At 44.8% G+C, this 12500-nt stretch overlaps 1 protein-coding gene across 1 annotated transcript; it reads left to right on the plus strand.

Moving 5' to 3' along the window:
* The first annotated feature begins 870 nt into the window (after positions 1-870).
* Positions 871-3410, plus strand: cebpa (CCAAT enhancer binding protein alpha). Its single transcript, XM_071910524.2, is given in 3 exon segments — positions 871-1111; positions 1113-1174; positions 1177-3410. Coding segments are annotated over 3 exon segments (897 nt in total). The 5' UTR covers positions 871-1085; the 3' UTR covers positions 1986-3410.
* The last annotated feature ends 9090 nt before the right edge of the window (positions 3411-12500 follow it).

Consider the following 12500-nt stretch of genomic DNA (forward strand, 5'->3'; position numbering starts at 1 on the left):
AGGCGATAAAATGATCTGACTATATTTTTGCCATATTGCTCGGTGCAATTTGTCGGAACAAATTGTTTAACTGGAAGAGCTTGATAATGTAGCCTAATAAATTAAAAAATCGTATCATAAATTAAATAACGTGCACTTCGTCCTGGCCCCGATATGAGCCGTTCCCTTGTATGGAGAGACCTGTGTACCAAACTCCATTCAAAAATCTGTCAATGTAATGTTGCCTTGCTTATCGGCAAAACATACACGTCTAATAAAACACGTTTATCACATTTTACAAATCAATAGGAACCACTTTCAAATCCGGCATCATACGATTCACCAAGCAGCACTTATTTCTATAAATCTTCAACTTCAGATTTGGGTCGCACTGCTCGCCACCGCTCACCGCGGTGTATGTTGGACATGGATTGTAGGAATAAGTGGCGAGCCAGTTGTAAAAGTTGCATTTTTATTTAAATAAGTAATGCTTCGTGTTTTGGATTATGCCGAATTGAAGTGTGCCTGCTCCCATTCACACAACGTTTTAAATCCCGTTCTACCAGGTATGAACCATGACCGCTAAGCCTGTAACATTAAAATGACTTCTGATTTCTGAACGGAGTTTGGCGAGATGGTTTCTCAAATAAGAAAGGCACGTATCGGAGGTTGGTTTACCCTCAAAAAATGTCTCCGTCCAGCGATATTGGATTAAATCTAGTACTGTGTGTGTGTGTGTGTGTGTGTGTGTGTTTGTGTGCTGTTGTCGTGTGTGTGTGGTGTGTGCGTGTGTGTGTGTGCGTGTGCGTGCGTGTGTGTGCCCGCCCATCTCCTCCTCCTGCTATAAAAGCCGGAGTTTGACAGCTGAGGTTACAGAGCTGAGGAGTCACACCGACAACCCGCTGTAACCCGCTATAACCCGCTGTAAGCCGCCTGTCAGCAGCCTGCAGGAGCCGCTCCGTCCGAAACCCGCTGCTGTTTAACCAACCAGCCTCAGTCTGTTCTAACCGCCTGGACATCTGAGGACCTGAAGGAGGACCTGTTCGCTCTTCACCAAGCTGGATTCCCGGAGCTCCTCGCCATGTCTGCCCGGGTTTAGATCCTCCATGGAGCTGTCCAACCTGTACGAGGTCCCCCCGGCCCCTGGTGACCAGCCTGCCCCACGGCCAGCAGCCCTCCTCCGGCTACAGAGACCCGCAGACCTCGGCGACATTGGAGACAACGAGACCTCCATCGACATCAGCGCCTACATCGACCCGTCGGCTTTCAACGACGACTTCCTGGCCGACCTGTTCCACCACGGCTCCCGGCAGGACAAAGTCAAGATGATGAACGGCGAGTACGACTCGGTGCCGTGCGGCCCGGGTCCGCAGCAGCTCTACATGGCCAACTACATGGAGTCCAAGCTGGAGCCACTGTACGAGCACCACCCGCCCCGGATCCGACCCGTGGCCATCAAGCAGGAGCCCAGAGACGACGAGGACCTGAACCCGGCGCTGCCGCCCACCTACCACCACCCGCACCAGCATTCCCAGTACTCCCAGCATTCCCAGCAGCAGCAGCACCTACCGCATCTCCAGTACCAGATTGCGCATTGCGCGCAGACTACCATGCACCTCCAGCCGGGCCACCCCACCCCTCCGCCCACCCCGGTGCCCAGCCCGCACCAGCACCCGCACCCTCACCAGCACCCGCACGCGCACGCCCAGCAGGGCGGCCTGTCCGCGGGTCCCATGAAGATGCTGGACCGGGGGAAATCCAAGAAGCACGTCGACAAGAACAGCCCGGAGTACCGGCTGCGGCGGGAGCGGAACAACGTGGCGGTGAGGAAGAGCAGGGACAAGGCGAAGATGCGCAACGTGGAGACGCAGCAGAAGGTGGTGGAGCTGTCATCCGACAACGAGAGGCTGAGGAGGAGAGTGGAGCATCTGACCCGCGAGCTGGACACGTTACGGGGCATCTTCAGACAGCTGCCGGACGGGTCCTTCAAACCCATGGGCAGCTGAAAGACTCTGTACCGCTGGACTGAAACAGACCGGAGACGGACTGGTACTGCTGGATGTACGGCGACACTCTGCTGCAGCCCGGCGGGGGGGCGGAGGTCGGGCAGCTGAGGTGTTCATGTGCCTTTTTTTTTGTGCAAAAACGATAAGCTCATTCCTGCAGATCCACAACAGAGGACTGGTTGTTTTGTGCCTTTTCCATACAGACTGTGTGCCAGACACACAAAACTCACATATCAGTGCAGCTAAGGTAGGGCACGAGGATCGGATCCAGAATCAGCCTGTTGTGCATGTTTTTTTATATAAGTTACCATCTCCATATCCTCTCCTGTTGAACTAGAATTTGTCTTATAGAGCTATAAAATGCAAAGTGCACACTGCTTGCATATATGCTATGTTTATATATGTATTTTTATTTTCTTTTGCAAAGACAAAACGCATGATATCTCGTCCTTCTGTCTGTCCCATAAGGTCCAGTACTCTCTGGTCCGGCTGTTTGATGGTCTGATTTATGCCAAAGCAAAGGACTGGAATTGATACTGTGGTACCTGCTTCATAAGCAGTTTATTGTATGCACTATACGTCGTCAAAACGCGACCAAATGAAGCACATTGTCTTGTAAAGAGTGACACCTGGGTACTGATCTGAAACGCCTCCAGTTGCGCTTTCTAGCTTGTAGCCTATTTATGTGTAATTGATGAAAAGAAAAAATGTGAAAAGGGTTTCTATGCAATGTGTCTTCCCTCTTTCCTTCCATCCTATGTTGCCCCCCCCCCTCTCTCAGTGCCTTCTGATCCTCTGAGGTGACCTTTCACCTTCAGCTGATCTGCTTCTACTCTCTCTCTCTTCCTGGATTCATATAGAAAGATTTAAAATATACTTAACAGCAAGGAAAAGGAAGCACTTTTGTTGTTGTTGTTTTTACAAACTCCAATGTTAAACAAATGTTTCAAAACGACGTCTCAATTGTAAAATAAACCTATATATATATATAGCCTATATATATATATATATATATATATAAAATACCAAAAAATCTGAATTATTATAATAAAAGAGCCTGTCTTATCAGATATATGATGCTGACTTGGTGTGTTCATTTCTACAGGAAGTTTTCCATCTTTGCATTTAGTTTGTTCATTTGAAAACCTGTTGATGCTAATCGAAGAGTGAGTTTTACAGCTTTGTGACCGCACCTGACTCAGGTCTGGTACACAAACAGCTGAGATAAATCTGATTTCTGGTCAGTTGCGTTGCTCAGGACTTCAGGCTGGCAGCCGCTCCACTGATCCCAGATCAGTTGGGGCCAGTAGGGGGCGCTTATCAATAGGACTGTACTCCAGACAGAAATGATCAATCAATTAGCTTACATTCTTCAGTAGAAGTAACATTACAAAAAAATGACATAATATGATAAAATAAATAAAAACTCACTGTAATCAGAAAATTTAACATTCAGAGATTTATTCTTATTCTCATCATAATACAGGTTTGGATTTCCTTGTTAAACAGCTTTACTGTCACCGATAATGATTTAATGTCAGACTGTGTAAAAGCATCAACCAGATAGATAGATAGATAGATAGATAGATAGATAGATAGATAGGTAGATAGATAGATAGATAGATAGATAGATAGATAGATAGTTTATCTGTCCATTATCCATTGTCCTGCAGACACATTTCCCAGTAACTCTCATCTGGTAATATAAAATCAGATGAGACTTTATTGATCCTGTGGAGAAACAGGATAGAGCAAAGAAAAATAGAATATAAACACAAGGCGAGACTATAAAATGAGCAATAAAAATAATAAAAGCAGTAAAAATAGAATATAAATAGCAGTTGGATTATACAAACATGCAGCTGAGAGTTTCCACAGTGTGAAGTGGACTGAAGTGGACTGAAGTGGAAGACTTACAGATGTTACAGCATCAGTTACTTCTTTAAATCTGGATTAATGAACATGAAACCTGAGCTAAGAATGTAAACTAACTAAGAAACACAGAAGCCTGACAGATTCATCAGCATCTCTTCTTCTCTGCTGGAGGAATCTGAACAGACCAGGGTGCTAACAGGAAGAACCATGCTGAACCAGATCCAGTTAGACCCAGTCTGTCTGAACCAGTCTTCCAAATCCAGTCTGTCAGATCCAGTCTGTCAGACTCAGTCTTCCAAATCCAGTGTGTCAGATCCAGTTAGATCCAGTCTGTTAGATCCAGTCTATCAGATCCAGTTAGATCCAGTCTGTCAGATCCAGTTAGATCCAGTCTGTCAAACCCAGTCTTCCAAATCCAGTCCGTCAGATCCAGCCAGATCCAGCCAGATCCATCCAGATCCAGTTCGATCCAGTCTGTCAGATCCAGCCAGGTCCAGTCTGTCAGATCCAGTTAGAACCAATCTGTCAGATCCAGTGTGTCAGATCCAGTTAGATCCAGTTGGTGGATTCTGCAGATCACTGCTGCTGCTGGTTTGCATTGTGTTGCAGGTAGAAACTCATCTGTCGGCCAAACTGCATGTTGTCCACATAGTAAAAGCTTTAATAAATGTATTAAAAGTTGATGTGAATTTTTCATTCATTCACTCATTCATTCATGATGTGATAAGAATCCAACACAGAAGTTTCACACACACACACACACACACACACACACACACACACACACGCTCGCACAAAGTCAAAACTACAGTGTTTAAAAAGCTGTTACCTGGTAGATGTAGAGCTGTGGAAGTGTTTCTCCAAGCTTCATTTTTTTACAGTGAGATCTTTAGATTTGTCCAAACTGATATCAAACACATGTGGAGGGGCAGAACTGATTCTGTCCTCCATCTTGTTTTGGGCACCGACAGAAAAACGGGATGCCAGTGCGTGTCCATGGCAACGCAACGCAGGTGTAAGGACGGAGTAAGTGTGATTGTGTCCTAAGTGTGTGTGTGTGTGTGTGTGTGTGTGTGTATGCGTTCTTTTCCATGCTTTTGAGCAGATGAGTTCATATGCATGTATGCGTGTATGTGTGTATTTGCATGAACTTTTTGCATGCATGTTTCTGAGTGCATTTAAGTTCATAGACCTGTGTGTGCATGTTTGTGTGTGTGGCCCTGGCCTGGCTCATGCACACACACACACACACACACACACACACACACACACACACACACAGCTCCAGGGGCTGGGATGGTCCAGCGGTGTGTTACGGTGCTGAAAGCTCTTAAGAGGAACCATGTGGCGCTCGAACCGGAGCGGGCTGACATCACACACCCAGCAGGTGAAGACAGCAGCTTTCTGAGCCAACCTGGCAACCCACCGCCAGCTGCAGTCCCTCACGGCTCCATTCATGCTTACTGAGCACAAACAGGACCGGAGACTCGTGAGACAGACGCAGACTACCTAACCAGCCAGCCGCTGTTTCACCAGCCGGATAGATGGTTAGAATAAAACTCCAGATGAAGGCGGGTTACGGGTCAAAATGGCCGCAAGAGTCGACTAACTCAAACTTTTTCTTGTCAAGGATCCCACAGCAGATAATCTTTGGACCACAGACTCACATTCATTAAAGGTTTTGTCTCATCTGAGAAGAGTTTGGTTGGTACTGCAGGCAGAGGAACAGACCAGCCTCCAGGTGACGGCTGGTTACCTGGAGATTAACTCAGCAGCCACGTTTTGGCATTCAATATCTGTTGATTAACTGGCCTGCACCAGTGTTGTAAACCTGTAAAATCAGAGGATTACTTCTAGGAATGATTTGACACCCTGATGAAGGCCTCTGTAGCCGCAGCCGTAGGTCACCAGCCATTGTAATGTTTTAGTCCTGCTTAATAAAGACTCTGAAAATGACCAAGTCCACTAGAGTGCCTTGGACCTCCTTTTTTTTTTATTATTGAATACTTCTAGGAATAATTTTAAAGGGAAATGAGAAACTCTGAAGGCCATTAAAATGTTGGCAGATGTTCTACATCAGAAGAAAATTTGTGTTTGAATGCAAAACTGAAATAAATGTCCTGAATTTTGTTACTCATTACAGTATGGATGAAGTAACTAGGTACTGTTTAATCAACCAGCTAGAGACAGAACAGACTCAGATAAATTCACCAGAGTTTATTTGGTGGCTGTTGGTTTCCTCACTCATCCATTCAAAACAGAAACCATCCAACATGGCCGCCGGTGTCGGGGATCATCTGGTCGGCTACCATTTGAGTTCGGTAATTGTGTAGTTCCTTTGATTTCTCTGCCTTATAACAATGGGTCGCTCTCTGAAAACTTTGACACGTTTGAAGGAAAAAGGAAGGAAAAAAACTGTTGAAAAACAAAAAAACTTTAGATAATAAAAAAAGAAAGATAGAGCAAGATAGATAGATAGATAGATAGATAGAGGAAAGGAAGGAGACTATGTGTAAAACAATGATAAAAGGATAATGAGATCCAGACCCACAGAATCGAATATAAAAAGTAAGACAGAGCAAGACGTTTTTCAAGGCTCAAGGCAAAGTGAAGTAAGCCTGCTTTAGACACTTTGGCGAAGAGTCTCCATGCAAAGAGGAGAGACAGAGCTAAAATCTAATCTAATAATAAATGTGCATTAAATGTAATAAAGCTAAAGCTGCTGATGCTCGTTAAAAATGAGCGCTCGTTTTGTTAAGAATGCAAACTATGCAAAGATCATCAAATCATAAAAACATTGTGCTTTATAAAACGGTAATCGATCATCATTCGACAGCCATGCACGAGCGTTTGTTTCACCGTTTGTTTCCTGAACTGAAAAAAAGTTCTGGTTTCCTGTATCTGTGTATTTAGATGAACGGTTGGCCAGCGGTTGTTCTACGAAAGCGCCGTTCTCGGACGGAGAAATCGAACCCGAACACATCAGGTAGCCGAACAGATAATCCACGAGTCTTTTTCAACATGTTGCGAGTTTTTTGGCCGTGAACGGGCCTGTGTGTGTTGAGGCAACACGGGTCTTTTATTTCGTATTTGGATGAGTGAATCTGCTGGAGAGAGAGAGAGGATCCGTCTCTCGCTGTTGGCCGCGGCGTCTTCCTGCGGATGGAAGACATTAGCCTGTTAGCGGCTGGAACTTCTCCTCCACTTTTTATTTCCTTTTGATTTCCAGAAATCCCCCGCTGGCCGCCTCGCTCTCCAGCTCTTCTCCCCGTCCAGGAGGCTTGGCGTGACTCGAGCGTTATCCGCTCACACGGCCGACTGAGCACATTTTGATTTTTTCCCACTGACAAATCGCTGTCATGTTTCGGATGTAGCCGGCTGGTCGCTGGTGCTGTGTGACGGCAGCGGCCTGCCGTCTCTCCGCACACACAACATTTGGTTATTTTCAGATTCTCAGTGTTTGCAGTCTCAAAGTGCTTACGTTTCATTGACATTTGTGTGTGTGTGTGTGTGTGTGTGTGTGTGTGTCAGCGGCCCTATCTATCGATGTGTGTATGCCCTATTTGACAATCCACTTTTTCTATTTGGCCTTTGATAAAAATTAACCAGCTCTTTTCATTGACTTGGAGCAGGCAGAGGTGACTAAGCAGCACTTTACTGAGCGTCCGCCCCGGACTGAAAGGCCAAGAGAAGAAAAGCTGTGAAGTCAGAGTTTTCTCTCTGTTTACTCTCTGATAGAAGACTAGCAGGACTTACAGCCAAGTCAGGTCACATGCACCTCTGAAGCCCCTTAAAGGACTTTCTGGGAGTTTGGTCCACTGGTCTCCAACCCAATATCTGACGAGAGGATTGATACCAAAATCCTGTCTCTGGTAGATCGCTCTGTCTGGTGCGCATGCTAATGCTGAAGTATGAAGACAAAGCTTTTAGTAATCCAAAGTTGGTATTTGTTTTCATCGGTTTGAAAACGAAATCTCATAAACTCAATATGACTGATGTTTATTTTGGAACTATTTCAGGCAAACAATTGTTTATTTACCTGCTGCGTATTGATATTTAACACCTTTTTAATTAACCAACTGTCGAACTGACTGAGCTGTCTAACTACTTTTCTAACTAACAGACCTGTCTAACAGACTCACCTGTCTCACTGACCTGTCTAACAGACTCACCTGTCTCACTTACTGACCTGTCTAACAGACTCACCTGTCTCACTTACTGACCTGTCTAACAGACTCACCTGTCTAACTGACTGACCTGTCTAACAGACTCACCTGTCTAACTGACTCACCTGTCTAACAGACTCACCTGTCTAACTGACTGACCTGTCTAACTAACTGGCCTGTCTAACAGACTCACCTGTCTAACTGACTGACCTGTCTAACAGACTCACCTGTCTAACTGACTGACCTGTCTAACTAACTGGCCTGTCTAACTGACTGACCTGTCTAACAGACTCACCTGTCTAACAGACTCACCTGTCTAACTGACTGACCTGTCTAACAGACTCACCTGTCTAACTGACTGACCTGTCTAACTAACTGGCCTGTCTAACAGACTCACCTGTCTAACTGACTCACCTGTCTAACTGACTCACCTGTCTAACAGACCTGTCTAACAGACTCACCTGTCTAACAGACTCACCTGTCTAACTGACTCACCTGTCTAACTAACTGGCCTGTCTAACTGACTTAACTGTCTAACTCTCTAAACTGTCTAACTAGCTGTCTAACAGACTGACATGTCTGACTCACAACAGACTTGTCAAAATGACTGACTTCTCTAACTGACTGACCTCTCTAATTAACCACCTGTCTAACTGACTGACCTGTCTAACTGACTGACCTGTCTAACTCACTGACCTGTCTAACTGACTGACCTGTCTAACTCACTGACCTGTCTAACTCACTGACCTGTCTAACTCACTGACCTGTCTAACTCACTGACCCGTCTATTGGGATTCAAAACGATAAGGTTCAGTGTCAGCAAAAAAGAAAAAAGTCGTCTTCATCATTAGTGAAGTCTGTTACGAATCAATAGTGCAAAACCTTAGCTGTCTGGCTAACTTTGCTCACTTCCTGTGTAAACAAACAAGTTACACTTGAAGTCTCGTGAGAAGAGATCTTCTGACATTGGATGTGCATTCTTTCTGTTTTACCAATCCAATAAACCAGTCTGGCAGGTTTAGACGCCTAAAATGAACTAACCATGCAGCCGTAGAGCTGCTAAGTTCTCGTCTGCTAGTCTCTCATTATGCTAGTCGCCTACGATTATGCTAAAGTGTTAGCATGCTCACCGGACAGAGATCAGAGACACAGAGAGAATTTTGGTGCTGATCCTCTCAACATGATCTCATAAAAAGTGAAATGAGACAAACTCTGAAACAGATTTCCATGCTGCGGACACAGTTTATGTGAAAATTACGTTCCTCCACTATGAACTGGATTCTGTGACACACAAACTGGACACGGCATTTTCAGCTAAAGGGTTAGGCCACTAAAACAACTTGGTTAAGGTTTGGGAAAGGCTGTGGTTATGGTTAAATAAGATTTTTTTTCCCTTCGTACAAGCTGGGAATTGAACTCCAGTCTCCGGCATTGAAGTCAAACTCATCGCCCATCCTCCACCCGACCACAACGCCCTGACTGTCACTGAGCGGCTGCACTGCGACTCTACTCTGGGAAAACAGAAATTTAACACTTTACGTGCCGCCAACACGTAATTTGGTGTTGAGAAATCGTGTTAATTTCACGTATTTGTGTGAGATCAGGTTGGTTCTCTCGTCACACACTGGGAGACCAAGGAGTCATCCCTATGTTCCCCAGTTCTAGGGTTAGGGTTAGGGTTAGGGTTAGAGACTTTCAAAATCAAATAAAATGTTAACCATTGGTTTTTTGTTGTGTTTATATAGCTGTTTTGAAGCCTTGTTTCAGTAAAAAAAACTGGATAATATTTATGAACTATTTTAATTTGAAACGGGTCAAATTTGACCCGAACACAATAGGAGGGTTAATGTGTGTTAACAGAATATTGAACTGGGGAACATAGGACCCTGGGAACATAGATACGCTCCCGAGACCAATGGGCCAAACTCCCAAAAAGTGGGTGTTGTCCTTTAACAAGCAGGTTCGTCACAAAGTGTTTTTTCAGTGAACAAAGGATGAATACAAAATAAAACAAGCGGTTAAAAACAGAAAGAGCACATCACAAAATCTAAAATAAAGGGCTGGAGTTTTCTCTGTGTGTAACCCAGCATAACCTAATCCAATCTGATACCGCAATTATTTGTAATTTACACTCGGAGGCCTCGCTGCCAGCCTTCAGCGCACAGCGAGGAACAAAGGGAGAAGCCAGGGAAATATATCTCAGTGTTTACACAGTTGCTGGCTTTGAGTCGGTTGGCATTTATTGGCTCTGCATGAAACTATGAGGAACATTAGCGAGGCTTGGAGGAGAACTATTTGTTTTGGTGTCTTTGAGAGGCACATTTTGCAGCTCTTTTATGAGCCAGTCAAGAGGAGATTGATTGTAAAAACGCCGTCAGCTACATGCTCCGTTTGAGAGAGATTTATTTTAATGCCAAGGCCCGGTTCTCCCGCCCCGGCGCTGCGTCGCTCCGCGGCCGCCTTGACTTGTTTGTGTCTCTTTCGAGAAGACTCAGCAGATTTCTGATCGTGTTGCATCTCATCGCTGTTTTCATTGGGACAGGCTGTGACTTTGATCGCTGAACGAACACCTTTCATTCGCTCTGACAGCAGAGCAAACTGGATGCAGTTGGGAGGCAGAGAGATGTTTTTATTTCCTGCTTCACAGTCATGATTTACGGCGCTTCGTTACAATACCGGCTTTGATTTGGCTGTTATGTCATTTCAGGTGGAGTTCAGTCGAAGGCCTGTGTGTGTGTGTGTGTGTGTGTGTGTGTGTGTGTGTAGGCCGTTTGATTCTCAGAGCTGCGACATGTAGATCTAGATGGAAAGTCATCGCTCATAAAGCAATCTGTTTTAATTGCTTCAAACGTCTTTGTGATCTTGTGAAGCGTCCAAAACAAGCGAGCCGTCACTTCACAGGAAGTTTCTGTCTATTGTTGCTGTGGTGGGAGCGAATATTTAATGTCACACATCACACAGACTTCTGGCAAGAGTTAGTCACTTTGTACTAAACACATGAATATTTATGTATCCATGTATCTATCTATCTGCTATACATCCGTTTTTGTGTGTTTCTTTGGATGTTGAATCTTCCTTGGAGCATAAAGCAGCTTGTCAACTTGCAATTCAAATAAAAACATGACAATCCTCCAAACTGTACTTGCAGGGTTTTTATCTGACAGCACCAAGCAGCTGGTTGTTCTGAGTCTTCAGTGATTCAGTGTCTGAGGTTTATAGGAGTTTCAGACTGAGAAACACATCCGTCATTTAGAGAAAATCCTGCGACACACCAACCAGCAGATTCTGTGTTTGTACATTCATGCAAACAATAATGCACATTTGCGTATTTTTCTGCACATTTTTCTGGATAATGTGAACACCTAGGAATGCACATGCACCAAATCTGCATTCTGTGTACATGTTACCTGCATCTGTAAAGTGTGTGTTGTCTCTGCATTTTGACTGTGTGTGTGTGTGTGAGAGAGAGAGAGGGAGAGAGAGACCCACTTAATATTGTGGTATTATTCTGGTATTATTCTCTATGCCGCTGCAGGTGAACGTCACTTCCTGCAATAACAGCCGGGACAAACTCACATCAACATGATCAGAAACAGGAATAATATGCCAGCTGCTACATCGCTGTTGTCGGGTGAAAACCTCATATCTCCAAAACCTCTCCAGCAAATCTCCAATATGCCGGGAACTAAGAAGAACAGCCTTGTTTTTAGCTTGATGACCTTGTATTTTTCTGTTTATTGCATCGGTTTTGAAAGGGTTTCATGTCTAAACCCATAGAGGAGCGTGTAATCCTCGAACTGAAGGAGAAACATGAAAATCACCAAAATTGGAGTTAGTTGGACAATTTTCACGCTGACTTTAGCCAGCACACTGAGGCAGTTAACACCTCCGCCTGTTTACTGCTGCTTTTCACGCTCATTACAAGTTTGGTTTTCCATTACAATAGCCTGAATGTTCAGTGAGTTCACACACACGCAGGCACATCAGTGATCAGGATATGAATTTACATAAACAGCACATCCTGAACGGGACCTGCGGCAGATTCATGTAAACAGACGGAGTCCCAGCTAAACATCTGCACTCTTCTAATAAAACACTGCATTCCACATTTATGGCATAACGAAGACAAACACAGGCATGTATAGAGGAGGGGGGGGGGGGGGGGGGGGAGGGGGGCTGGCCCATCCATCAGCACAGCAATACAGGAATTCCCTTTTTTCCACAGCGGCGGTTCGAACAGCGTGAAGAATGAGCAGAACTCTCCTGCATGAGAGGAATGTCTCTGGAGAGGAGAGGAGACGTCAGAGAGCTGAGCAGGAATCTGCTGAGTTTACATTACATCTACCAGAGGTGTGATCAAGTCGAGTCCCAAGTCAGTCTCAAGTCTTGATGCACAAGTCAAGTCCCAAGTCTAAATGTAGATCATCAAGTCAAGTCCAAGTCAAGTCCATGTCAGTAATGTCAAGTCTCAAGT

Source organism: Centroberyx gerrardi, chromosome 1, assembly GCF_048128805.1.
Source record: "Centroberyx gerrardi isolate f3 chromosome 1, fCenGer3.hap1.cur.20231027, whole genome shotgun sequence".
NCBI classification, from domain to species: Eukaryota; Metazoa; Chordata; class Actinopteri; order Beryciformes; family Berycidae; genus Centroberyx; species Centroberyx gerrardi.